This window comes from Capronia coronata (genome assembly GCF_000585585.1).
Source record: "Capronia coronata CBS 617.96 chromosome Unknown acBCG-supercont1.1, whole genome shotgun sequence".
Taxonomy (NCBI): Eukaryota; Fungi; Ascomycota; class Eurotiomycetes; order Chaetothyriales; family Herpotrichiellaceae; genus Capronia; species Capronia coronata.
The window spans coordinates 1,872,432-1,899,667 of NW_006912893.1; the positions used below are offsets into that span (position 1 = coordinate 1,872,432).

The 27,236-nt window shown below is 53.4% G+C and overlaps 8 protein-coding genes across 8 annotated transcripts; 7 read left to right on the forward strand and 1 right to left on the reverse strand.

The window, feature by feature from the left end:
* Positions 1 to 173: 173 nt before the first annotated feature.
* Positions 174 to 2,134, forward strand: A1O1_00661 (imidazole glycerol phosphate synthase hisHF; the record flags this gene model as incomplete). The annotated part of the gene is made up of 2 exons (XM_007721578.1): positions 174 to 296; positions 536 to 2,134. 2 exons carry the CDS (start codon positions 174 to 176, stop codon positions 2,132 to 2,134), a joined length of 1,722 nt encoding a protein of 573 aa, XP_007719768.1.
* Positions 2,135 to 3,217: 1,083 nt separating this feature from the next.
* A1O1_00662 (uncharacterized protein) lies at positions 3,218 to 7,720 on the forward strand (the record flags this gene model as incomplete). Its single annotated transcript, XM_007721579.1, has 1 exon — positions 3,218 to 7,720. One exon carries the CDS (start codon positions 3,218 to 3,220, stop codon positions 7,718 to 7,720), a length of 4,503 nt encoding a protein of 1,500 aa, XP_007719769.1.
* Positions 7,721 to 9,137: 1,417 nt separating this feature from the next.
* Positions 9,138 to 10,666, forward strand: A1O1_00663 (uncharacterized protein; the record flags this gene model as incomplete). The annotated part of the gene is made up of 2 exons (XM_007721580.1): positions 9,138 to 9,716; positions 9,767 to 10,666. The coding sequence occupies 2 exons, from the start codon at positions 9,138 to 9,140 to the stop codon at positions 10,664 to 10,666; spliced, it is 1,479 nt and encodes a 492-aa protein (XP_007719770.1).
* An 866-nt stretch (positions 10,667 to 11,532) lies between these two features.
* Positions 11,533 to 12,916, forward strand: A1O1_00664 (uncharacterized protein; the record flags this gene model as incomplete). The annotated part of the gene is made up of 3 exons (XM_007721581.1): positions 11,533 to 12,024; positions 12,114 to 12,276; positions 12,348 to 12,916. 3 exons carry the CDS (start codon positions 11,533 to 11,535, stop codon positions 12,914 to 12,916), a joined length of 1,224 nt encoding a protein of 407 aa, XP_007719771.1.
* Positions 12,917 to 14,224: 1,308 nt separating this feature from the next.
* Positions 14,225 to 17,112, forward strand: A1O1_00665 (uncharacterized protein; the record flags this gene model as incomplete). Its single annotated transcript, XM_007721582.1, has 12 exons — positions 14,225 to 14,290; positions 14,350 to 14,377; positions 14,429 to 14,490; positions 14,553 to 14,743; positions 14,803 to 15,231; positions 15,306 to 15,357; positions 15,446 to 15,455; positions 15,533 to 15,662; positions 15,810 to 15,949; positions 16,127 to 16,240; positions 16,508 to 16,613; positions 16,950 to 17,112. The coding sequence occupies 12 exons, from the start codon at positions 14,225 to 14,227 to the stop codon at positions 17,110 to 17,112; spliced, it is 1,491 nt and encodes a 496-aa protein (XP_007719772.1).
* A 289-nt stretch (positions 17,113 to 17,401) lies between these two features.
* A1O1_00666 (uncharacterized protein) lies at positions 17,402 to 19,121 on the reverse strand (the record flags this gene model as incomplete). The annotated part of the gene is made up of 2 exons (XM_007721583.1): positions 17,402 to 18,927; positions 18,983 to 19,121. The coding sequence occupies 2 exons, from the start codon at positions 19,119 to 19,121 to the stop codon at positions 17,402 to 17,404; spliced, it is 1,665 nt and encodes a 554-aa protein (XP_007719773.1).
* A 1,253-nt stretch (positions 19,122 to 20,374) lies between these two features.
* A1O1_00667 (uncharacterized protein) lies at positions 20,375 to 22,112 on the forward strand (the record flags this gene model as incomplete). The annotated part of the gene is made up of 5 exons (XM_007721584.1): positions 20,375 to 20,855; positions 20,916 to 21,304; positions 21,359 to 21,683; positions 21,743 to 21,825; positions 21,891 to 22,112. The coding sequence occupies 5 exons, from the start codon at positions 20,375 to 20,377 to the stop codon at positions 22,110 to 22,112; spliced, it is 1,500 nt and encodes a 499-aa protein (XP_007719774.1).
* A 2,605-nt stretch (positions 22,113 to 24,717) lies between these two features.
* A1O1_00668 (uncharacterized protein) lies at positions 24,718 to 26,346 on the forward strand (the record flags this gene model as incomplete). The annotated part of the gene is made up of 2 exons (XM_007721585.1): positions 24,718 to 24,764; positions 24,849 to 26,346. 2 exons carry the CDS (start codon positions 24,718 to 24,720, stop codon positions 26,344 to 26,346), a joined length of 1,545 nt encoding a protein of 514 aa, XP_007719775.1.
* Between the last annotated feature and the right edge of the window lie 890 nt (positions 26,347 to 27,236).

The following is a 27,236-nucleotide window of genomic DNA, read 5'->3' on the forward strand; positions in this document are numbered from 1 at the left end:
CGACTTGATTTAGCAAGGGAACTCCTTGTGCCTTCAGGTTGACAAGTGTCGCAGACAACTGCAAGTTGACCATATACCGGCATAGGCACTGAATATGAACTCACCCTGACAATATCACATCAACGAAGTCGACTATCGCGACCACGGTCGCTAAACAACTACCGCCCAACGACATGCCCAAGGTCCATCTTCTTGACTATGTGGCGGGCAACATCCGTTCTCTTGTCAATGCCATCGAAAAGTGCGGGTATGAAGTTGAATGGATCAGGAGTCCCGAGGACGTGAAGAACGCAGATGTAAGTCCGACAAGATTTGCGATCATGTCCCATATCATGTCCCATCTGGTGGCGGAATGGGGTGGTGAGATCTTTCTCTGCGATCGGCAGCCATGCTATTTTTCTTCAAGTCGACAGATTTAGCCTTTTCTTTTCGGTCTCATGTTTCACCTTGTTTACGAAATCCCGTTCCCCCTGCGCCTCAGAAGTTTACTGGCATCATCCTTTAATTCGCAGCTTTGGTTTCTAACGGATTCCAGAAAATCATACTACCCGGCGTTGGCCACTTCGGACACTGTCTGACGTCGTTATCATCTGCCAACTATCTTCCCGCCATCCGCGAGCATATCGCCTCCGGCAAGCCTTTCTTTGGCATCTGCGTGGGCCTCCAAGCACTCTTCGCAGGCTCTGAAGAAGCTCCATTGGTGTCAGGGTTAGACTTGATCTCGACATCCCTCCGGCGCTTCAGCCCCCAAAACAAAGACGGATCCCGAAAGTCGGTTCCGTGCATAGGCTGGAACGACGCTTCTACGCTCCACGAACAATCTGCATCTGCATCGTCAACAGATTCCACAGCGACCGGGAAGAGCTTCTACGGGCTCAATCCTACGAGTAAGTATTATTACGTACACAGCTACTTTGCGCCTTACACGCCTGGGGAGCTGGAGAAGCAAGGCTGGACAGTCGCAACAGCCACGTACGGTGACGAGACATACGTAGGGGCAATTGGCCGGGGAAATGTGCTATGTACACAATTCCACCCCGAGAAGTCCGGCGCCGCGGGCCTCAGGGTAATCAAGGCCTTTCTCGAAGGCAATGTCTGGTCAGAACCCTCACCCACGGGGCTTCCAACAGGATCATCATCAGCAACCAACGGTGCGCTGCCCTCAGACACAGGTGCTAATGGCCTGACACGGCGCATCATCGCATGCCTGGACGTCCGCACCAACGATGCCGGAGATCTAGTCGTGACCAAAGGCGACCAATACGACGTGCGCGAGAAAGCTGCAGGGTCGCAGGTGCGCAACCTAGGCAAGCCGGTCGAGATGGCCAAAAGATACTACACCCAGGGTGCCGACGAGGTGACATTCCTCAACATCACGTCGTTTCGCGACTGCCCTGTGGCCGACCTGCCCATGCTCGAGATCCTGCGGCGCACCAGCGAAACCGTGTTCGTGCCGCTGACCATCGGCGGTGGCATCCGCGACATGGTGGACCCGGCGACCAACAAGGCCGTGTCGGCGCTGGACGTGGCCAAGCTCTATTTTGCCAGCGGCGCCGACAAGGTCTCCATAGGCAGCGATGCCGTCCTGGCCGCAGAAGAATACTACGCCTCGGGCAAGCAGTTGTCGGGGAAGACCGGGATCGAGACCATCTCGGCCGCCTATGGTGTGCAGGCCGTCGTCGTCAGCGTCGACCCGAAACGTGTCTATGTCTCGTCTCCCTCGGAAACCTCGCACCACACTACCCGCACGTCGAACCCTGATGCCCAGGGCCGCGAGTACGTGTGGTTCGCGTGCACCATTAAGGGCGGCCGCGAGACACGCGATCTCGATGTCGTGCAGCTCGTTACGGCAGTCGAGGCCATGGGCGCCGGCGAGATCTTGTTGAATGCCATCGACCGCGATGGGCAGAATAGCGGGTACGATCTCGAACTGGTCGGCTTGGTTAAGAGTGTCGTCGGCGTGCCTGTCATTGCTAGCTCGGGGGCTGGAAACCCGGCGCATTTCGAGGAAGTGTTTAGGAAGACGGATGTCGATGCTGCGTTGGGTGCAGGAATGGTGAGTTCCAATCAAGCCCCTAGTCCATCTCTCGAGTTCCTTCGTTCAGCATCACATTGGAGATATGCCCTTCTTTGAGCTTATATTCGTGACACCTTCTGTATGCTTGACAAGATCTTCTGGGCGACCACTGACCATTGTGTTTCATGACATAGTTCCACCGTGGAGAATACACTGTCGCCCAAGTTAAAGAGTATCTCGCACGATCTGGCCTGCTCGTGAGACCCTTCGAGGAGTTTGAGCCGTGAGAACAGATAATCAGGAACAGGGAAGGCCCACAATCAAGAGTCCGAAGAAACTAGTTCCTCTGTGCAATCAAAGCTGTTGATCGATCAATCAATCGATCACGGTTCATCATATGCCACGATCTTGAGGCGGCATACCACAGTATGGGGGTATGGGGTGTTGAGAGCGCACATATGCGAGAATGCCAATCCAGCAAGATAGACCTGGTGGCCGGGGGCGAATAGATCAAGCATCAGGCTGCCGTCTCACTTCTGAGTATGTGGAAAATGATAGTTGGCTCGCTCAGGTGCTGCATACGATACTGATCCATCACATCGACTTTGCGACAAACCTGGATGATGAGATTGTTTGCACAAGCTTCTATATCAGGTCAGGCCTTCTAGTGAGAGCAAACTCTCTATATATGCGCTGTCATCAGCTATGACTCCAAGGTATCGAGAATGGACGTGAAGAAGACAAGGCTACGACTGAGAACAGACCTGTTACAGACCTGCTGCTATAGCGTCGCCGATCGATTGCACATAAACTCCACCGTAGCCCACGCGCGTCATGTTCAAGCGGCGGGATTTTCAGTCGCGCTGCGTAAAAGGTCGAAAGCATTCAACAGCCTTGTAAACCATCTACGAGTATCTGCCTGCGCAAATAACATACCTTGGGTCTCTTACCCTCCAATTTGTCTCGTCGCGCAGACCACTGCTGTTCTTTTACAGATGATCGCCTCTCAAAATTGCTGACCACAAGCATTCACCCTCTCTCTGGAGGCCATCTCCACTGCCTCGACACCCCTTCACCTTTTCCACTCCCGCACGCGGACCGTCAAACCCGCATGTCTCGTTCAGTGCCTCCCCTGTCGATGTGAAAAGATCGCTGTCAACCGAGCTACCAAGGTTGAGAATGGCGTTCAGCTTTTCCAATATGGCGTCCAACGCCCCACGATTCGGTACAGCCACAACGTCGACCCAGGGCGTCAACGTGAAGGACGGGCCAGAACTGCGGGAGATCCAAACCAACGAACTGGGCTTTACCGCACTCAATGGCGAGGCCAAAGTGCGACTTCTCCCGACACCATGGCCGACAGATGATCTGCCCCCTTCTTCCTCCTCGCTTCTCGCGATTGCATCCGTCAAGGGTTTACTAGCAGCTGGTGGTCCGGACGCTCTCTATCTCACTTCCACATCCAAGGTTAGAGACGCCTTCCGTTCATCGGAATCATCCGAGAACGACACCATCCGACCTTTCACCCCAGAGATCAAGATATCAGTACCGCGGCTTTCACACCTTGCCTTTTCTGCCGATGAGAGTGTCTTGGTTATAGCGACGGAAAAAGGAGGAGAGATTCTAGCATTTCAAGTCGATAAGATCCAACAAGGCCAGCTGGAACCCGCTGTACGGATACCAACCAACGGACAGAGTTTGCGCGCATTGGTCCCGAATCCTGTTCCTGAATCGGCGGAATTCTTTGCCATCATCACAGGGAATGGGGATTTGATGCTCCTGAATCTAAAGGCAGGGAATATGGTCTCTGGGAGCAACGGCCCGGTGCTGAAGAGCGGAGCAAGCTGCCTTTCGTGGAGCAACAGAGGCAAACAACTCGTTGCTGGCATGGCTGATGGAACCGCGATACAGATGACGCCAGATGGCACCAGTGTTGCGCAGATTCCAAAGTCTACTTCAGTACCCTCTCAGGACCATGTCTCTGGGATCTCATGGCTGGAGAATGACACGTTCTTCATCATCTACACACCAAGTAGCACTGCCGAAGGGATTCTGCCTTCCGAGTACTACATCGTGCACCGGGAACCGAAAACCACGAATTACACTTTCCAGAAACTACCCGAAGTTCTATTACCTTTTGGCGTCGAACGACTACCATCTTCGCATTTCATATCAAGACTCAGAAGCTTTCCACCACACCTGCAAGATTTGTTGATTGTCACTGCTACCACCTCTACGGACGTTGGTCTCATCTCGAAGACGGACAAGCCTTTGTCCAAGGAAGATCCAATTACTGCAGCATTCACGTTCACCACGGTCGAAGATGATACGCGACGGGCCCAACTCCCGCTCTCGTCAGAAATGCTGGATACATCTCCCATTGGCATGGCCCTCGACTTGTCAAGTACAGAGAAGGTCCCAAATCCAATCCCGGCGGATGCGGAGATCCTGGAGACTGAAGGGCCGGTGCCTGGCCTGGTGATATTGAACAACGAAGGAATTTTGGTTGCGTGGTGGGTCATATACAACGACTCGGTCCGTGAAAAGACTACTTTTCCTGGTCTCGCAGCCGTGCGCGATTTAAAGAAACCTGCTGCGCTACAATCTCAGTCCCAATCACCGTCGCCTGCGCCACCGAGCAGTACGTTCGGTCAGGCCAGCAGCGCCAGTCCTTTTGCGAAGCCTACAATGACCGGTTTTGGGCCTGGCGCGGGGCAATCTGCGTTTGGCGCCCCGAGTAGCAAACCTTTCGGTACTTCTTCTCCCATTGCTGGTGACAAGCCCTCTTGGGCTACTGCTGGGTTCGGCTCTACAAACAGCGCGTCGGCATCTGGTCCGGCCTTTGGCAAGCCTGCCTTCGGGTCAGCCACTCCTATTGGCGGCGCACCGGCGCCAGCGTTTGGCTCAGCAAGTGCCCTGAGCAGTCGGCCTACACCTTTCGGGCAGCCGTCCACGATAGGTGGGCAGCCTGCTTTCGGACAGCCATCTTCGTTCGGAGCTGGCTCAACTTCCAGTCCGTTCGCTAATGCTGCAGGCAGTTCTGGGAGTCCTGGTTTCGCTTCATTCTCCAAAGGAGGTGGATTTTCCTCATTTGCAGGAGGCAAGACGGACCAGCCTACTCAGAGTCCATTCGCCGCAAAGTCTGGGGACAGTATCTTTGGACAGTCATCTGGCAGCACTTTTGGCCAGGAGCAGTCTACTGCATCTCCGTTTGGTTCAGTGAAGCCAACAGCTGGACAAAGCATTTTTGGCAATACTGGGTCGTTCAAACTAGGGTCGTCATTCCAAGGTGACGGTAGCGCAAAGGATGACCTCCCAGCCCCCAAAGAGCCCAGTGGTTTTGGTTTTGGTGGCGCTTTGGAGGAAATCTTGAATGAACCTCAGAAGACCTTATCGCCGACCCACGATAAAGAGGCTGAAATGGACGAGGAGGAGGGCGAAGTTAGCGAAGTCGAGTCGGATAACGCTCAGACCACATCGGATCAGAGGTTGTCGTCGCAGGAGGCACCCACGATTCCGCAGACACTGGTCACTCCTCCTTCCACGCTCGCACAGTCGAAAGCCACTCCGGCGCCCTCAATCTCCAATTTATTTGGTCAAGCTTCCACAACTCCACAGCCTCAAACAACTACACCCGGTTGGTCATTCGGCGGCGTGGCTTCTACCACCCCCAAAGAAACCCCTGGTCCTGCGCACATGGCACTGTTTGGTACCAAGACTGCCAAAGATGAAACGCCTGCCGCCGTGGAGAAGAGTGAGCCTGCCAACACTTTTGGCACTACACCCGAGGCACCGAGAATCAAGGAAGAGCCTCCTAGTGACGACGAGTCTGTTGACCTGAACAACATTCCAGAGGCCCCCCTTCCTCCCGATCCTGTCAGCAAGCCGCGGTACACGTCCGCGGATACCCCGGTTTCCTCGGCTGCGTCCAAGTCTCCTCCGGACGACGCACCCTTCCCTCCAGACTTTGTATCCAACAGCAACGCAAGCCAAAATGAACAGCCGATACAACAGCTCCCGAGCGAAGATGAAGCTGAGGACGAAGAGCACGAGGATGATGAGGAAGACGAGGAAGACGACTTTAGCTCAGATGTTGAAGACAGTGGCGAAGAAGTCACAGGCAATATCTCCCAGGAGGAGGATGTCACAGAAGAGCAACACGAAGAACTGCAAACTTCTCCCGAAAGTTCCTTTAAGAGTGGTGAAAGAAGTACGGAGACGAGCCCAACAGGCGGCCTGTTCACGAAGATCTCCTCGACCGCCAATTCACAAAAGCCACCCCGACCCCTGTTCGGTGAAGTAGGCACCGGACCTGTTTTCGCGCCTCCCAAACCGCATGAGAGCCCGCGATCGCCAAGTCCAGTCAGAAATGTTCCCCAGGCCGCAGAACGTCTCGGACTGGACGCCTCCAGGTCCGTCAGCGCTCCAGCTCATCCCCGGTCCATTGTCGAGCAACGAAAGGCGGAGTACCAAAAGTCCTCACTCGCCGTTCAGGCAGGCAAGACAAGGGAGGAAGAAGTGGCCAAAGAACAAGCTCGACGCGAGGCGGTCGCTCGGGAGAAAGCGCGGGCAGAAGCCGAGCAGCTTGCGCCACTCGAGGATGACGAAGATGAACTCCTGCGGCAGGAGCTTGAACGACCGGCCTCGCCTACTCAGACGCTGGACGACTTTATCACTTATCAGCCAAAGCCTGCGGAAGAGAGCAAGAAAAGTGGGATACCGGCTCAGATTGAAAGACTGTATTCTGACATCAATTCAATGGTGTACACCCTGGGGATCAATAGTCGCTCACTGTCGGCGTTTATGCGATATCAACAACCGGATGCAACCAATCAATCATGGCCCTCAGTGCTCAAATCCGAGACACCAATGGATGCCCTCAATGATGAGTGGTACTTGAGCGATATAACGCGGTTGCACGAAGGACAAGCTGCTCTTTCCGACCTGCTAGCCGAAAGTAACATCGATGACTTTGGAGGAAAGATTCAACAATGCCAGGCTCTGCTGGGACGTGATCTGTTCGAGCTGAGGACCAAGCTGACGACCATCCGGAAGACCATCCATGCTCTCTCGGCAAAGGACAGTGCCATTGCAGCCCCTCTTTCGGCCGAGCAGTCGTCGATCCAGCATGATCTGCGCAAGACTTTCACCTCGGTGCAGGCCAAGCTTGTGGAAGTTGAAGACGCCGTTTCCGTTCTGCGCGCCAAGATCGCGCAGTCAACGCCAGCGGATACGGCCAACCGACGCTCCAGCATGCTTGGTAGAACACCGTCGCAGAAGAAGCCTACTGTGGAAGCGGTAACAAAGACGGTATCAAAGATGATGTCGATGGCAGAGCAAAAGAGTGCAGACATCGATGTTCTGGAGGCGCAACTCAAGCGGATGGATCTGTCTCTGGCGTCTTCAACCGTCAGTAACGGCCATGCTTCGAACGGAGAGAGTGTCCTGGCAACTCCTCATCGATTTAGAAACTCGGTGAACGGCGGAACACCTGGCAGTGTGTACCATACCCCCGATTCCAAGTTTGGCAGCAGTACGCGATCAAGGACGAGTTTCCGAGCCAGCCAAAACGGCGGCCTGGGTCTCCTGTCGAGCGAGGACAAGGAGCGATGGCAAGCACAGGCACGTCGTCGCAAAGAAGCGGCAACTGTATTGAAGGAGGTTCTGGAGGCGAAGCGCAAGAGCGCGGCAAACAAGAAGTGAACAGGGAAAAAGGGAAAAGGGAAAGGAGTCCCAAACACAGCTCACCATAAGGGCCGCGGCGGGTTGCTTGAAGAATGCCGCATTGGAAAAGTGAGGCCTGCAACCCCGTGGTGGGAACTGTATTAGCTAGATTTCCATGAATGAAAACAAGCAGACAGTGATCCAGACTGTCCGTCATAGATATCGGAGCATGAGTGCAGCTGTGCAAGTTTCATACCACAGTACAGTGGCAGTAGGTATGTGTACCGCAGCCTCGTAGAGCGCTGATCGTATCACGTGCAGTGCCACTTGAACTGCGCTGGTGTCTTGACCGCTTGTTAGAGTCACGGGGTGTCACGAGCGCGTCAGGAAGCAGGAAGGCGCCCCTTGACAAGCCCGCGGCCTGAGGAGTCCTCACTGGCAAGCCTGTTGTCCCCACTGCATCCGAGTCTGTCTCTGCTTCTCTCTCCCTTCTCTTCTCCACCCACTGACAACTACCTAGGTACCTAGTGCAGAGTAAAACTGACAAACTGCCAAAAACTGCCACTGCAGTTTTACTGCTTGACCCTGGAAAATCTCCTCATCTCAAATGCGAATCAGATCAGATCAAATCAATAGTCTCCTCTACCACTTGAACCACAACGCTGAATGCACAGGTGCAACAAGGAAGCTTTGACTGGGTTCTGATCAAGGCATATTGATCATCTGTCGACCGCGAGCTCGCCTCTGCTCCTCTTCTGTTCATCAGCGCATCAGAAGTATCTGTTCATCCAACGCCCGTTCGCACCTCGATCGCTCCACCTGCCAAATCTGCGAGTGGGATCTCCATCAACCAGAAAGAGACAAGACAAGACACACACTGGACTCGCTGCGACACCTCTTCTCCCACCCTGTCGCGTCTGTCAAGCTGCTCCTTTTCTCCTCCACCACTGCCACGAGTCTACATCTACACGTCTACACCTCTCCTCCCTTCCATCCTCGCATCGACAATCTTCTTCCTCTTCTTCCTCCTTCATCGACGTTGGTCGACTGAGTTAAGTACTGGTTCGCCCTCGGCCTGCTAGGATCAGAAATTGGGGTGCATCTTCGCGGCGTTGCTTTACAATCAAACCTTCACCTCACATCCTCCTGCTACCTACGACTCCTCCGTTGAACCATTTCACACCTCCGCTCACCACCTCACCTCCTTTCCTGCACCTCTTCGGAACTTGCAGAACATCCAGCTTGCCTCAATCCCGCCACGCAATCCTAGCACGAACTCTCTCAAGCATACTCTTCTCACCGTCTCCTCCCGTTTGGCTCTATCGATCCCCTGTCTGCACCAGCAAGTTTTCCTTCGACGCCCTGGTGTACATAAAGCCTTTCGCGAGAGAACAATAATAAAGAATCTAAACTCATACCATCCTGGTGACTGCTTTCCTCAAGTCACACGCGAGAAATGTCTGCATCACCCACCTCTACCACCGCAATGTCTTCGGCCAAACGACCCTTGGAAGATCCTTCGTCACCCTCCGCTCCCACTGACCTACCAGATGCCAAACGCCCAGCACTTGACAAACCAGTCAAAGAAGACACCACGGTGCAGGACTCGGGCAGTAGTGAGACCATCTCGGCAGAGGGTGCAAAGACAACCGAAGAGCAAGCTCTGCCGGCTCCTGTGACGAACGGAGCTTCAGACGCAGACGCACATCCTGAACCGGCCGCACCGGCAACAACCAATGGCACTACTGCACCATCACTCCCAGACCCTCAGACACTCCTGCCGATGACCGCTCCACCGCAACATGATCGATCTTCTTCTAACGGTCCTTCAGCGCCGTCACAGGATGAGACGAATTGGATACATATCCGTGCAGTCATCTCAAGCGCCGAAGCTGCAACGTGCATCGGAAAAGGCGGTGAAAACGTAACTCAAATTCGAAAGCTCTCTGGGGCCAAATGCACCGTCAGTGACTACTCCCGTGGCGCTGTGGAACGAATTCTCACCGTGAGCGGATCGCAAGAGGCAGTATCCAAGGTATGTATTGTATCCTCTCGACGAAGTTTTGGTGATACTAATTTGGGCAGGCCTTCGGTCTCATTATTCGCACTCTCAACAATGAACCTCTCGATGCTCCTTCCACTGCTCAGTCCAAGACTTATCCCCTACGCCTGTTGATTCCACATATCCTGATTGGTTCCATCATTGGCAAATCCGGCGTTCGTATTCGAGAGATACAGGAGGCTTCTGGAGCTCGCCTCAATGCCTCTGATTCCTGCCTGCCCCTCTCAACTGAGCGATCCCTGGTGGTTTTGGGAGTTGCTGATGCCGTGCACATTGCCACATACTACGTTGCTGTGACGCTGGTTGAGCAGCTGACTGAACGATTCGGCGGTCCTGCCGCGTCTGCTTATGCCACGAGAAGCGGAGGTCCTGCAGGTGTGGTCCCGGGTGGTATGCAAGTCGTGCCGTACGTCCCTCAGCCCGCTGGAGGTCAGTTTGGTCATCCAGACACGTACAAGAGACACAATACCGTCCCCCCTCAACGCACGCCCGCCCAGCCTTACGGCGCCCCTCAGGTGCATGGAGCTGCTCCGCAACCATATGCACCTTACCCGCAACCATATGCTGCCACCCCTCGTACTCCCAGCTACGGAGCCGTTCCTCCTCAGCCAGGGCCATATGGTCAAGTGCCACCCCAGCCTGGTCCACACGGACAACCCGTGCCCGCGGCTGCTCAAGGAATGCCTGGTCAACCCATCACCCAGCAAATCTTCATCCCGAACGACATGGTCGGTGCCATCATTGGTAAGGGCGGTGCTAAGATCAATGAGATCCGTCACCTCAGCGGCAGCGTCATCAAAATCAATGAGCCGCAAGACAACAGCAACGAGCGACTGGTCACCATTACTGGGACTCAAGAGTGCAACCAGATGGCCCTGTACATGCTGTATTCGAGATTGGGTACGTCTGAATCTATCTTGTGACAAAGCTGAAATTGCGTGCTGACAATTTTGACACAGAGAGTGAAAAGCATCGAATCTAGACCAGCTGTATCCTGGGAGGCATGCGTGATACCCGTATTGGTCTCCTCAGTCTAGCTCGAGATTGATCGGAAGAAGCATGGTCAACATTGACGGGGGACAACGAATCCCGTAGAGCGAACGAGGGGAAAAGGAGAACTTGACAACTGGTCGGAGAGATAGATGCGTCTATTTCTTGAAGCAGGTCCCACAGCGAAGACTATGCACATTAAAATGCATCAGTCTGACTCGGATACTAGGTGTATGAAAAGCGGCTCCCCGAGGAGAGGCGAGCCATCAAGAATCTTTCTGCGAATAACAGCCGTTCAGGCTGTCCTATGCCTGAGCCCAGTGATCAAGGAGAATAATGTCTGTATTATCTAAAGCTTCTTCCAGAGATCTGCCACCGATACCTGCTTCATTCTGCTCCTAGATTTGATCTCGCCGCATTTGCGACCTCGGAGGATCATTCGATGCAATGACCTGGGTGGAGGTTCGCGGGGATGCTCTGTATACGCTGTAGTAATAAACTTGGCCGCAAGCGAGTCCAGACCGCGGGAGAAAAAGGAGAAAGAGGGAAAAGTCGGTCGCCTAAAATTTGTGCGGGGGCAATGAAAATATTGCGAAGGTCGAGTTGCCACACGAGTCTGTTAGCCTCATTCAAGTTCATACCGAATACAGCCCGACATAGCAGACAGCAAGGGTTTGGCGGTTGTTTTTATATTATTTATATTTATTGTCTCCTTGTCGATCAATTGATACTGCTTCCGTCCAGGTAAAGAGAGTAAAGAGACCACTACGTACTACTTGCCACATTCAAGTTATCCAACATGGCGGACTCCAAGCTGCATCAGCAACCGCCCTTCAGGGCGGAGCACATGGGGTCTCTACTCCGGCCACAGCGGCTGTTGGACGTCCGAACAACCATCAGAGAGCAGAACTTGTCGCCTGAAGAAGCCGGCCTTCCTGAAGTGGAGAGAGAAGCAGTTGCCCAGATTGTCAAGACTCAGCTTGACCTAGGGTTTAAAGGAGTGACGAGCGGAGAATACAACCGCACACGTTTCTGGGGTCTGTTCTGGGATGAGCTCGAAGGGACCACTCGTCTACAGGATGCCGAAGCCAGCATGTTTCGACTGTACCATCCTGATGTGGTCAGTCTGATCGAGAAGGGCAGTAAGGTCATGCCCGGCGACTCCGTGATTGCCGGAGGAAAGATTCAGCACAAGGGAACCGAGTCGAATCTGCATGAATTGCGTCTGGTTCAGGCAGCTGTCCCCAAAGAAGAATGGGGCAACATCAAGCTTACCATGATTACACCGGCGGTAAGTCAAGTCTGTGGCGGAGGTTCTGGGGTCGCCAGTTCCACGCAAGATATGAGGATCTTAAAACTGACCTTTTCCCCGTGGTAAAGTGGTTCCACATGAGGTACAAGCAAGGTCGCGCTTATACACCAGAGGCATACAAGGACGATGCCGAATACTTCAAGGACGTCGCCAAAGCATACCAGAAGGAGTTGGAGGTCCTGTACGAAGCAGGACTCCGCAACGTCCAGTTCGACGACCCAGGTCTCGCCTGTAAGTGCTCCAAAGACTGCCATTTTCTTGACACAATAACCGAGGTTGACAACTGACACACTCGACCCCAGACTTCTGCTCCAAGGATTTCCGCAATGGCTGGGACCAGGACTCCGACAACATCGGCAGCGCGGATGATCTTCTGGACGCCTATATCGCCCTGTACAACGACTCGATCTCCAAGTGCCCTGCCGACATGCATACGGGAGTGCACTTGTGCAGAGGCAACTTCATCGGCGGGCGCCATTTCGCCGAGGGAGCCTACGACATCATCGCGAAGAAACTGTTTGAAAACCTCAACGTCAACACCTTTTATCTCGAATATGATACCGAACGAGCAGGAGGCTTTGAGCCCCTGAAATACCTGCCCAAGGACAAAAACGTCATCATCGGCTGTATCAGCACCAAATTGCGGGAACTGGAGGATAAGGAGGAGATGAAGAAGCGGATCTACAAGGCTGCCGAATTTGTCGCCGAAGGGTCCAACCAGACTCGAGAGGAGGCCTTGAAGAGGATCGGCATCAGCCCGCAGTGCGGCTTCAGCACCCACGAGACGGGGTACCCGCTGTCCGACGAGGATCAGAGGGCCAAATTGGCTCTGGTGCGAGAAATCGCAGATGAAATCTGGGGTGAGCCATGATGGATGAGCTCCGGTATGCGTGATTCTGTAGGGTAAGGTTTTGGGTTGGGCGTGTGCATATCTGCGTGCTTATTTCTAGCAGCATTTGTCGCCAGAGTCTTTCAACAATCTGGTCAGACAAAACGGGTACATTGGTATACCCGCTGGTTCAACACAAAAAGGAACTGAGGTCTGAAAAAGCAAGGCATGATGAAGATAAGGAAATATCGCCCGAATATGTGGAATTGATACCATACATGAGGTAGTCCAGAACACAAAGTACAGGTAATCACACGATGGTAAATGAAAGCCTGCCAACTTTTCGCCTTCAATAGCCGACGCCTTGTCCTCGGTCTTCGCCGCCGGCCGCATAGTTGAGAGCACCTGTGCAAGCTTATCCAGCTGTTTCCGCTCTGTGCTGGTAAGCAGCGAGTGTGTAGCCTGTCCATCACTTCATTCCGCCCTGATATGAAACCCTCCTCCGGCCGGTCAGAGCTGCACCGAGATGGCAAGGCTTGGCACGAGGGAGCGGAGCTTATTATCTAGTGTCTACTTACAGCAGCTAGTCTTATTTCAACCAATCACTCTTGATAGCTGCAGCCACTAGTGGCTGGATAGAGACTAGCGGATAATCCCAGCATTCTAGCAATGTACCCAGCGAGCTAGTACTGACGACCAGTAGAACATAGGTAGTGAAAGTTCTCCAGCTTCACCCCGGTCTGTAGTCTCAGTCGTCTCGATTCCCCCACACCTCCAGACATCATCCCCAGCTTGACGGGATATCAGATTGGAGAGACAACTGAAGGCTCCAGTTTCTACACCACTGCAAGGTGCTGGCTTCTGCCGCTAGAGTATCGTCTGACCTGGATCATGGAGAAGACGGTCCCACAGCCTGTCCCCTGGTCACCCCGTGATAGGCGATTGGTGAGATGGTTTCTGGTTTCTGGTTTCCCTATCAATTGCTTTTGCACCGGCTTCGCAAAAGCGTTCATCGATGGCTACGGAACCTCCCAATCCAGGGGTGCCCACCTGACGTCGCCGTTCGTTGTCCCGAGCCCGTGGGGGCATCGGTGAGTCCCCCGCTCTCTCCATGCTTTCTATACATTCAATGAACGAAATCCGGGGGGTGAACCAGCCCTTCGGCGATCGACCGATGGTAGCTCAACGCGTGCTATGTTGTTGCCAGTCGCCAGCCTCTATATGATACTCCTGGGATCTCATGCAGTTGCTCTGTTCCTTCTTGTCTAGTTTACGTCCTTTTCCATCCTTTACGACTCCCTTGACATCCAAATCGGAGACTAGCTCTTCCAGACGAGCCTCTCAGTCACAATGGCGGGCACAGCATGGTATACCCTGGGTGTAGCCTTCTTTGCTGCCATCGGCACGTTTCTATTCGTAAGGACTTCTTCTGCCAGAAACGAGGGTGCAGCCATACTGACAAGGCTGACGACCAGGGGTTTGATACCGGCATCGCAACCACCAGTGAGAAGCCCGAAGGAGTCTCTTATACGGTATATACTGATCAGACTCTAGCGATCGCCCACCAAAGCTGGATTGACTATATGAACAAGCCCTCAAAGGGCTTGACCGGCGCAGTACGACGGGCTCCGATGTTATGTCAGCGTTTCATGTTCCAATCGCTTACATCGAAACACAGGTTGTCGCCGTCTATATTGCCGGCGAGGCTGGCGGAGCATTGACCCAAACAATAATCGGCGACAAACTCGGTCGCCTACGCTTCATGCAGCTGATGTGTATCATCGTCACGGCAGGAACCGTCATCCAGACCGCCGCTCAGAATATCGGCATGTTTCTTGCTGGTCGAGTGCTCGCCGGCTATGCTGTTGGGTCTGTCCAGACTCTCCTCTGTAACGCTTCACACCTTGCATAAGCTGACCAAAATCCAGTGGCATGGTTGCCACGGTTCCCATCTACCTCAGCGAGATCTCTGCTCCTCACAATCGTGGCCTCGTTGGCGGCGTTTCAGGCTGCGGCATTTCCCTAGGCACAATGGCCTCGAATTGGGTGGGTGCTGCGTGTTCGTATGCCCCCTACGGGCCCACGCAATGGCGACTGCCTCTCGGCATCCAGATCCCCTGGGGTATCATCATGTTCATCGGTCTGGTGACCTTCATGCCCCACTCTCCTCGACAGTTGGTCCGCAGCGGCAAGATCGATGAGGCTCGTCGTCAGTTCATGAGGGTGCGGCGCGACCTCGACGGGCCCCAGGTGCATGAGGAATTCATCCACATGCGGAGCCAGATCGAATTCGAAATGCAGCGGGAGATCAAGTCGCTGAAAGAGGTGTTCAAGCTCTTTAGACATCGTGCGCTGGTGTATGTTTCATCCTTCCGATCTTACAACTTACTTTTCCATGCTGTTGCACTACTGATTCTCCTCTTCCTGCTAGATCTGTCGCAGTCCAGACCATGACCAGCCTGACGGGTGTAAATGTCATTCAGGTAAGCGAACCCTCGTTTCAACTTTCAATCTATCGTTGACAATTTCCGCACCGCTCGACGAACCTTGACTGACCAGTTCTATCTGTAGTACTATCAAAGTAGGTCCACAGTTTGCCAGGATGGTGGCTCAACCACTCCATATCTCTAATTCTAACGCGTTTGTGCACCTGCACAGCAATCCTGTTCAAATCTCTCGGAATCAGCAGCCACATGATCCTCATCCTCGCCGCCATCTACGGCACCATTGCATTCACTTCGAATGTCCTCACCACCAGATTCCTCGCTGACCAGTGGGGTCGTCGCAAGTATGTTTCTACCCGACACCCAGCCGGCTGATTTGCGTGCATCAGGCATTTTTTTCTCCTTTCTGGCAAGAGCCATCAAAGTCCAACTTCGCGTCCAGTTGGAGAAATGTCTCTGAAAGCGAACGCTGACATTCCATTTTGTCACAGAATGATGCTCACCGGCTTGACCGGCATCATCATCATCGAGATCTACGCGGCCGTCATGCAGCGCAAATTCCAGAACACCGACAACAAAGTCGGCAAAGGCTTCGCTGTCTTGGGCATCTATCTCTTCGTCGTGACATATTGTGAGTTTAGAGTCTTTCCTAACCTCAATTCCCTAATACTATCATGTCTGGACCTTGGAAGAGTTAATATACTCTTCTTCTGGTCCTCTTTTCCCCGTCTTGCCAGGATACTTTTGAGCACCACGGAGCCTCTGGTCATGAACATATGCTGACAACCCTACTCTTCTTGATTTGTAGACGGCATGCTTAACAGCACAACATGGCTCTACGGCGCCGAAGTCCTCCCTATCGCTCTGCGGTCTAAAGTCATGGGTCTCGCAGCGGCATCACACTTTATCGTCAATGTTGCTAGTAAGTGTTACTGTTGCACTCTTTCACTGTCACTGCATGCTACATTCCGTTATCAAGACCATGCATACACCGGGGGGTGGAGTTTCCCACTTATCCTCTCATCGGGAAGGAAAATGAAGGAAGTGTCCGAGACGATATCTCAATCGACTCGTGTCTTTCTGGGATCTGAATCCCAGAGTGAAAAGTCCCCTTCCCGGTCAAGACATCAATGTTTTATGTGAAGGTAACTAAGTTACCGGCCAATGCTAACGTGTTGTACTTGGATAGTCACCGAAGCCGGGCCCAGCGCGTTCGCCAACATCCATGAAAGCTATTACTACGTCTTTGTGGGATGTTCGATTTTCTTCTTGGTCATTGCGTATTTTTATTTCCCGTAAGTTAAGTCAAACAAACACCCTAACCCTTCGGGACGTTGGAAAGAAAAAGAAGAAGACGAAGAAAAAGAAGAAGACGAAGAAAAAGAAGAAGACGAAGAAAAAGAAGAAGAAACGTCGAGAAGTTAGGCTGGCTGGCTTGTCTATCTATCCCATCTCTCCTTCTCGTCCTGCCATCCATCTTTTCTACCCATCATCTATCCACCTGTTCGGTGTAGAATGGTGGTAGTGACATTCTTCATTGCATTTCGCTTGATCAACCATTCTTTGATGTCATTGCTGTACCACGGTGTTCAATGTTTGGCTAACACACTCTGTCTGTCCGCCACGTATAGGGAAACGAAGCAAAAGTCCCTCGAAGAAATCGCCGCTGCGTTCGGCGATAAAGTCGTGCTCGTGGATGAGACTACGCTGGCCGTCGAGGAGGCTGTGATGGAAGCGGAAGACAAGGCCGGTGAAATGCAGGTGGAGATGGCTGCTGTTGGGAATAAGGTCTGAGCAGGTGAACGGTCTATCAGGACGCCTGTATCTCTTTGTTTTCTTCTAGCTGGATCTACGAAGGGAGACTGGACATTGACAGGTCAGCCTAGAGGCGCCTGGGGCCTGCACCTGGAACTTGGTTGAGAGCAGATGAGAGGAGAGCGTAAGCCTGCAGCATGTATCAATCTTCTCCAGGATACAACGAGTTTATTTCCCCCAGAGGAATTGTACTCTTACCCGGCTATCGGATGATTATATAGGCTCAGACTCCATGCCCAAACAACAAAGCTAATGGTGACGATGGTGCTCATAGCGACGTGTCCCCGGCATAATGCTGCCACCAAACTCCCATACTCGCGGCCACAACCAGATCACACATCTTCAATCCCTCATCGTCGATGATCAGCTTGCCCAACTTGGCACTTTGACCCTTGAAACCACCTCCAGCCCTCTCTTGGCCGAGAGCCAGATCCATGCGATCTTCCCTAGCCAACCTGTGAGACGCAGCTGGATCTTCTCTGTGTAGTCTACGCTGGATATCGTTGCCGTCTTCGAGTTGGGAAAGTTGTACCCGCGCCTTGTGGGTCAGCGCTTGGAAACTCCGTCTCCAGTGTTCCCTGTTCGAGGCAGCGGCGGGCTGGGATGTCGATGCATCGGGCGACCTTTCTGAAATGTCTTTGTCCTTTCTGTTGGGCTCTTTGAGGCGAAGAATTGACCATGGCAGATTGAAGCGCAGTTCTGCAACGTCAGCTGGCATCGCGGCCATGGACGGATTAGCAGATGGCAGCATATGCCGACATCGTATGCTTTTGCCGTCCAATCCATTGCTGAAAGAGCACATTCCCTGCCATGGTGACATGAATGAATAGGCTTGACGCGGTCGCTTGCTCGAAGCACTATTGCCCGTAAGGAACAATTCAGAAGAGTTGCTTCGCTGCCTTGTCGCAGGCGAGCCTTCAGTGTTAGGGAGCAGCATGTAGGCCACTCGCCTATGTAAGCCATTGCCTGAGCTGCCTTCCAGCTGGGCAAACTTGACATATCCTGGAGAGGTAAGTTCGATCTCGAAACTCTTCAAGGGTGAATCCCGTGCCACCGCTCCTCGATAGAGTATGCTTCCCACGTTCCACTGGCTGCCAGAGGACGGGTCTCTACGAATCAAGGTGATACGTAGGGTGTCAGGGGATGCACCGAGTTCCGCTTCGGTTGGACTAGAAGCAGGGACACCGCTCTCCTGGCCCGGTGGCTGTGGACTGTAACCGTCGCAATATGCAGAGCGACGGTCTGCACGAGTATGCTGACACGCATCGGTTGGTGACGCCGATTGAATCGGCTTCCGGGCCAGTCTGAATTTTGGATGCTCGTTGTCAAGTGGGCTTTGGGATTCACCGCTCTGTTGGTCTGTCATGCTGGAGGATGGGTCAGCATTTGGCCGCGCCGGCAGGGGGCGTGCCCCAACCGGCTTGCGTGGGATACCTAGTTGATTCATTGGCTCCGAGGTGCGCAGCCTCAGGTGACTGCCTCTGGCAGCATAGCGGTCAGCTTGAGTCGCCGTCTGGGAGCCGGCCAGAGGGGGCTGATGGTAGGGATAGCTCTTGGGTGGAGTGTCAGGCCGCTGGGAGGAAGGGTAGTTCGCATGAGGTGCAGGAGGAAGAGGCTTTCTCTGAATGGGGATGTTCTCATTGTTGCGACTTTCAGCTGCCTTGGTGGCCTCGATAGACTGGCGCAGCTCTCCATCTTCAGGTCTTTCCACATGAAGGAAATAGAGACTCGATTGGACGGCGTCAATGCTTATGGAGGTCTTGGTAGGCGGCTTGAGCGGGGTGAGGAAAACATCTACCAGACTTAATGTGTGTCCATCTCTTGGGCATCTTTCTCACGTCTATCTCACCTTGGCTGCCCGGCACCCGAACAATGTAGAGGACGAGGGAGTCATGGACTTGATGGGTGGGATTTCGTGGGTATTGGGGAGGGTTGGCGAGGAGAGTGCTGAGGGAAGATATCGACCGAGCTTCGATGGGTGCACTCATGTGTCACGTCGAGATTGATGTTGATGGCCAAGAAGACGCAGCAGCGTGGGCGTGAGGGCCAGGGCGCAGGAAACACATCAAAATGTCAACGCGGTAGAATCAGCATGAGAGCAGCAAACTGAGCTTCAAATTGATGAGGTTGCCGGCATTTGCTAGGAAAGGGGGCCACCGTCGCCAATACTTAACGTGTTCAAGATGTGCAGTTAGGCGGAAACAGAGTCAACAAAACCTGGGAGCCTAACATGTATATCGGCTGGAGGTGAATTCGGTGGATGGATGGATGCAATGGACGCGATTGATGCAGTCCGAATCGCCCAAAATAATCATAGTGCTGATTCCGCAGACGAGGCGCAGCCTGCAGCATGACGCATGTTTCACCTACGGCCCTAGGTGTTTATCAGATACCTTAGGACTGAGGGTTAAGGAGGCTTTAAGGCTCCTTAGGCCTGCCTCCCAGGTATTTAGGTCGGTAGTGCTGGGCTAGGGAGGCATGCCTTAGGGATCTAAGCTTCTCTACCAGGTACCTAAGTACAGTACGTAGGTAGTATAGCTACCTAAAACAAAGGTCATCTTATCCGATGCTCTGACACTCCATAACCTCGCCGCCATGGTCCTATCTTCCCCATATCTTCAACGCCCTTACGCCCCAAGTGCCTCCTAGGCCAGGTCATTGGCCTCCCCCCGCGGTCGATCACCTGTTGTTCTGGGGAACTGGAATCCACCACTGTAATCAATCCCTACCTACCTTACACACCCACTTCGCGTTTGACGGCCACAATTCTGGGCCAGCGTCATCTGGGTTGAGTGTATACCGTAACAGTGCGAGCTTGATTCTCCACGTTACTTGGCTTTGCGAGAATCAGCCAGTCGGCCGGCTGCTGGACTGTAGCATTACACTGTATGTGCTACCACCCAAGACGGTATGCATTTATCTGCTGAAGGAGAGTGGATGAGCTGACATGAGATTGTCGCCCTTCTCTTTCTTCCACCACTCCTCCTGGCTGTCGATGAGCTGCTATCAGTCCAGCCCCATCATGATATCTTCCAATTGAGGTCCTCTGGAGAGTGTCGAGTTTCAGATGATACCAACTCTCGACAACTTTGATCGTGCGGCCGCGCTTCATTGAGTATTGCAGTACAACTTACGCATCAAACCATCATCGTAATCCGGTGCAGTCTCTGGCTTGATATTCGGTCACATTGTGCGCCCCATGGCCACCAGAAATGATTCGAGTCCCACTCGGCGAGCTGTGATGTCGGTCGACGACATCGACGAGAAGGGCGGCGAGAGACAGCATGAAGAGCCGTCCTCTTCCCACATCGTTCCGGCCTCCCTTGAGGACGGCGAGACTTCGCCAACGATCGATTATGCCGCTGAAGCTCGCCTGGTTCGCAAGCTCGACCTCTACATAATCCCTCCCACCATGTTGCTATATTTATTCTCGTTTCTCGACCGGGTCAATATCGGCAACGCGAGGCTGTACGGCATGGAAGAGGATCTGGGTCTGCATGGATCGCAGTATCAGACGGCGGTGAGCTTGTTGTTCGTAACATATGTACTCGCAGAGACACCCAGCAACCTTGTTCTCAAGAAGTTACGGCCTTCTCGGTGGATGGCCTTCATAACCACCAGCTGGGGCATCATAGCAACGTTGACAGGCCTGGTGCAAAACTATGGGGGATTGATTGTTTGCCGTCTCCTTCTCGGAGCCGTCGAAGCAGGCCTCTTCCCAGGTACGCGGATGATGTGGGCTTCTCCTCGCTGTCTGACCCTGAATATCTGATCCTTTCAAGGAATGACAATCTATCTCACGCTGTTCTACACCAAGAAAGAACTTGCTCTCCGCGTAGGGTACCTGTTCGTGTCAGCTGCACTGGCCGGCAGTGTCGGCGGTCTGCTTGCCTATGGTATTGGTTTCATGGATGGTGTCGACGGACAAAAGGGATGGCGTTGGATCATGATCATTGAAGGCCTTCCCAGCTTTGTACTGGGAATCGCGGTCTACTTCTGGCTCGCCGACGACCCAGAGACAGCGTATTACCTCACCAACGGGGAAAAGGAGTTGATGTTGATCCGAAAACGTCGCCAGGTAGGCCACACCTCATCCGCTGATCTGTTGCACAAGGAAGATGTAATCAAGGCATTCAAGGACTGGAGGATTTGGATGTTCGCTGTTGGCCAGGTAAGTTGGCCGTACAACATCAGCCAAGTTCCGCTTGCTCTGACCGTCCACCAGTTTGGGGTTGATACTATGCTTTATGGTTACTCAACCTTTCTTCCTACCATCATCAAGGGATTGGGCAAATGGTCAACAGCGCAAACGCAGGCACTTACAGTTCCATGCTACGCCCTCGGTGCTATCACATACCTTGTCGTAGCTCGGCTCTCGGACAGATTCCAGCGCCGTGCCCTTGCAGCAGTGACCTTTGCCTTCGTCAGCATAATCGGATATATCATCCTCATGACTCCTGTCAGCGCGGGCGTCCACTTTTTCGCTTGTTTCTTGGTTTCCATGGGTCTTTATGTTGCCGTGGGAATTCCACTAGCATGGTTACCGTCAAGTGAGCAGCATTTCATCTTTGATCAGTCTGTACCATCAAAACGGGCTGACCTGCCGCAGACCTTCCGCGGTATGGCAAGCGCACCACCGCGTCAGGTATCCAGCTCACTGTCGGTAACGCTGCCGGTATCTCGGCGCCATTTGTGAGTACAGGAACCCTCTGACAAGCTTCTGACCTTTCATGCCTTTGTGCTGACGAGCATGATAGCTCTACAAGACCACCGACGCGCCTAGATACATTCGAGGCCACGCTGTATCCCTCGCCATGGTTGCAATGGCCGCGGTGATCTACGCGGGTATGTCGGTGTATTTCATAGCTCGAAACAAGAAGCGCCAGGCTGGAAAGGAGGATGAGAGGATGGTCGGAAAGACAGAAGAAGCAATTGCGGAAATGGGGGACGAAAACCCTCGGTTTGTGTTCACACATTGACGAGTGAGCCTGGATGGTCCGAGTCCAGCTGTGATGAGAGATGTCGACATTGTCAGAAGAAGCAAATCCCAAGCAGAAGACGCGCACTATTTCCAATGCTGAAGTATTTGACAAAGCTTGTGGCATGTCAGCCGCTTCAACTCCAGGTCTGTGATCTGCTCCTTGGAGATAAACCCCATTTCATGACTTCATGGAAACTGGAATCATGGATGGTCGACACTGTCCTCTAAATGCATGTCTCTGAAATGTGCATGGGGGCCAGCGATTGCCAGCGTGGTGCGCTTACCTAGGTAGATGCAACCAGCTTCTTGATCCTGTTGCGACTCGTCCTGTTCAAGGCAGACGCTTCCTGCGGTCCATGCTGCCTTAACGCTGCGGCTTCCATCATCCCAAGATCTCCGGCCACTTCACAGCCGACCTATGACTGAGGTGACGTGGCACCAGGTTCATTGGGGGTATGAATCTCTGATGTGCTATTGGTTGCTTTAGGCCCTGTGCTACACGCTCGATGGTTTCGTGTATGTTGCACACTGCAGGATTGTTTGGTTGCTGGCGCATGTGTTGTCCCTGCTCTCCTGTAGACCTCGTATCCGACTTGAGAGGAGATCAGCCTGATAGTCGGCCATTGAAGTCAGAACAGCGGGGAGAGACAAGCGTCGTTGGACGTCTCGGTGGATGAGATGACAAAATGGCCAGATACGGGACGCTGGCCTGGCATAACCTTCACTCAATCTCTCACCCGTACCTACCTAGTGATGCTTCAACTCCATCTTCATCCAGCTCGTTCTCGGACACTGCACGGCGTACTCTGGAAGCATTTACCAGCACGGAGCTTCCCTCGGGAGGACTCTCGGTATTGGTGGACGAGTGGGTGGGCTAGGTTAGTCGGGTCCTCACGGGCGAGGAAGGGAGGGATTGGTCCGCAATCGTGATCTCGATCCCCAGTCTGACACTAACTCAGAGCGAGTATTAGATGATCGGTGCTTGAGCAGGAAGCACAGGTGGCGAGCTCGCCTTTCCTGCTGCCGTCTTTCTTTTAAGGGGCGGGCAAGAGGATCCTTCGACTCTGCGACAGATACCCATGCTTCCCGTGATTCGCAATGCCTGCAAATGGATCAAATCAAGGGGCCAGAGATTGGCCGGGATTGGGTATGAGCGACTTTAGGTGTCAGCACCGGGCCATTCGATTGGAAGGCCTAGACCCCTGATCTGGTCAAGGATGAATGGAGCAAGGAAGGCCTACACGAGGCATTGCGTGTCTGAGAGACAGCAGGATGGCCGGGTTATGGTCAGTGCCTTGTGGGCGGTAGTAGTGGGCACTGAGAACAAAGGCGAGAGCATCAGAAGTCAACGTGCTCCGTTTAGCGCAGGCAAACTTGAAGGTCACTCCAGAAAAGGACCAAAACAGAGCCCTGGGAGCCTTAGGCTACAGGAGGCAGTGCCTACGCCTAACTGGGCGGATCTTAGATAGATGCCTTTGGTACTATAGAAGGCTCTCGTGAGGAATCCTGAAGATTCGGGAAGCACAGGGACATCCCATCTCATCTCATTCCCGCCTCACCTATCTCTTATACCACGAACGGATACATATCATCACTCGTCTCCAGTTCAAGCTGATCATCTCTGTCAACTATTCAGGCGATCAACCAAGATATTGTCACCCGATCCACCACAAGGTCTTTGTTCCCATCTCGGACGCCGTCATTGATCATACAAGAACATAACATATCGTCATCCCTTGTTCCATCCAGAGTGTCTCTCGAACAAATATCAACTTCTTCAACAGGTGCTGCACACAGTGCAGAGTCGTCTCCTGTGTTCTGCAGTGCCTGTCAAACGACCCAAGATCTCAACGGCTTATTTCTCCCCTTTACGCCTTCGGTTCCATCATCCCGGTTCGCCTCACCGGTACTAGTACCCCAGAAACACCTGCAGACAGAGTCTGTCCGGTTTTGGGAGAACAGGCGAGCACTGACAGGGGAAGTTGAAGCACAACGCAGCTCGCGGCGCCGAAAGTCGAAGCTGCAGGTGAAGCTGCCAGTGAGAGATCACACACGGCTTCTTTAGCTGCGGCGCCCCTCGGCACAAGTTGCAATCGCGGGTTGGCGGTGCCCCGGTGGTGTGCAGCCAGATCACTCCAGCGTCCGGGTGCCTAGTGCCTAGTGCCCAGTGCCCAGTTATTCAGCCCCCAGCCTGCTACCGGCCGGCCGCCTTTGCACGCCCCTAAACTCGCCATTGTTGCCCAATTCGAACTGGGAAGCGGCCCCTTGGAGCCCAAGCTTTCTTCACTCTCACCACTGCACCACTATTATCTTACACCTGCAGCCATCCTAAACAGCCACTGCGGTTACAATCACGCCGCTGCACACAACAATCCTCCCTGCCTGCTGCCCCCCGGCCCGCATCGTCAGCCCGAAACCGTCGCCGCCTCCCGCTAACCAAAAAGTTGCTCCTCAACTAACTTCAACCCAACCCACGACGCGTTCCACCGGATTCCAAACACTGCATCTGCACGCTTCATAACTTAACCCGCTCTACATTCCTCTGCTACAGACGTGTGTTTACCTCAAATCCCAACTATCAACTTGTCTTCAACGACGCGACGATGCCATCGGTCGTGTATCCTTACACCGTCACCAATAGTTACAAAGGGTACGTGGTTCCCCCTTCCTATGCGGCCTGCGACCTGTCTTCAACACCCCTGCAATTGAACTGGCTAATATCTCATTGTGTCAGGGGTCTCTTCATGCGTACTTACAGCCGCAATGTTCGACGCGCCTGGGATGGCGAAGACTATCGCGCCCCAAAGCGCCAACGCCTGAACGATGCCTGGAACGCGCATTCCTCTTCCTGTGCTGCAGGTGCCAATGAGAATACCATGAACGATGTCGACATGGAAGACAGTCTCGAACGCGCCATTCGCGAAACGAGTGTGGCGGCGTTGTCTTCGTCGCCTTCGCGGAAGAATAGCACCATCTTTTCTGCAGAATCACAAGAGGACGATTTAGGTTCTAGCACAATCACTCCGCCATCCTCCCCTCCGCCAGAACTACAACTCACTCCGCCCAACATCAAGGCACGGAAACCCACGTTCTCGTTCCTCGACAAGGCCAAAAAGGAAAAGGAAAAGAAAGAGAAGAGCGCGAAGCGGAAACGCGTAGGGCCGTCGACTGGTCCGGACAGTGCCGCAAACACGCGTCTGGACTCTGAGCCGCTCTCCGAGATTCTCAACTCGAGTGCACGTGGTCAAGGCGCGCAGCCTCCGACCAACGACGCGTCGAATGTCCACAATCTCGATCAAACGCCGCGACAATCGACACAGGCCTCCAAGCCGGCCGCACCCAAACAGCATCTTATTCAGACCATCCTCGACCTCGGTCAACCACTCGTGCCGACAACATGCCCTCAATGTCAGATGTCGTACACGCCTTCACTGCCCGAAGACACGCAACTCCACAACATGTATCACAACCGACACAGCTCCGGAATCGAAATGGGAAAACCATTCCTTAAGTCGGCAATGCGTTGGTGCTACCAAGTGCCCCACATACCCGGTAGTGTCGTGGTTGTGGACCGGAAAATCGCCATACCCGGCCGACGAGCGGTCCAAAAGGTTCTGGAGATCGTCAACAAGGAGCTTGGAAGCGTCGACATCAAAGAGGAGGAACTTTGGAGCCAACGCGCTCTCGAAGGTGAAAGAGAAGATGACCCTCAAACCCGCAAGTGTGACCGATACAAGGCTTTCTTGCACATAGTGGATGACAAGTGCGTGGGCATTTGCCTCGCCGAGCGCATCACCAAGGCACACCGAGTCCTGCCAGGCGAAACCGCGACCAGTGAAACTATTCCCTTGAACGACCATGTTCAACCGGCCGGTCCTGCAACGCCTGCGGCCACCGAGACAAGTCACGAACAAGTGGCCGAGAATCCGCCGAAGCCGCAAATCCCGACTCCGGTTGCCAGCCCGACGGCGTCTTTTGCCTCGTCCAGTATCACCATCTCCGAGGAAACTTACCCGGCCGTGGTTGGAGTCAGTCGCATCTGGACTAGCCGGGCATTCCGTCACAAGGGTATTGCCAACAATCTCTTGGAATGTGTCATGAGTCAATTCATCTATGGAATGGAAATCGAACCCCAGCAGGTCGCTTTCAGCCAGCCGACAGAGAGCGGAGCCGGTCTCGCAAGAGCGTGGTTCGGTGAAAATGATGGCTGGGCTGTGTACAGAGAAGAGTGATTGGCACGTTTAGTGGGTTGTTGTCTTGCGGAGCAGGAGATATGGGGGAAGAGGAGCCGAGCGGATTCGAATGAGGGTGACCATTGGATCCGTGTTGGCAACAAAGAAATTCCACAGCCTCATCTGGAGAAGGGCACGGTTGGGATACATCGTTGCCTCTTCTGGCCTGTAGTGTTGGGATATTGTGGAAGACAGAGAGACACAAAGGGGAAGCTGAGATGGGGAACGACAAGTGCATCATGCTACATTACATTTTACGAGCTGTACATCAGATCCTTTGACAAAACCATTGCTTTCCCGAGGCCCAAGTTATCTTTACTCAAGCAACAATCCGGCATGTCAGCATGCGAGGTACGGAGTGATTTCTGGTGTTTTGATATTGCTCTCCGAGTCTGCTACTGTGTTTCCTGCCTGGAAGAGGTTGTCCCGTCTCGAGCTGACACGGCCAGCCTCGTCTGAAGTTTGTTTGTGGCCGTGTGTCCTGTTCAAGTTGGTCTTGGGCATCATTGTCATGAGGCAGGCAGTACTGACTACTCTGGTACGGATCTGGATCTATCTTCCAGCCTGGCGAGTCACGGATGTATATCAGGCACACAGGTATATATCATCAGATGAGTCAACATGAGAATGAAGCCCACGATCCCTTTTTCAACTAACAATGACTCGAAACAGGGATACCTAAGGGATCTAATTGTGATTGTCTCCAGCTCGAGGGAGCATCGAGGCAGGGAGGAGACGAGACACCGACTCACTCGTCGCGAGATGAACAACCCCTCAACCCCTGCTGGAAAGGCGAGTGTAAGTATTGTATCAATATTGTGTTGGCGCATTGATATATTCGTCCGTACGCCCCTCCCCGTTCGTGTTCAGGGGATGGGGAGTATCAGAAT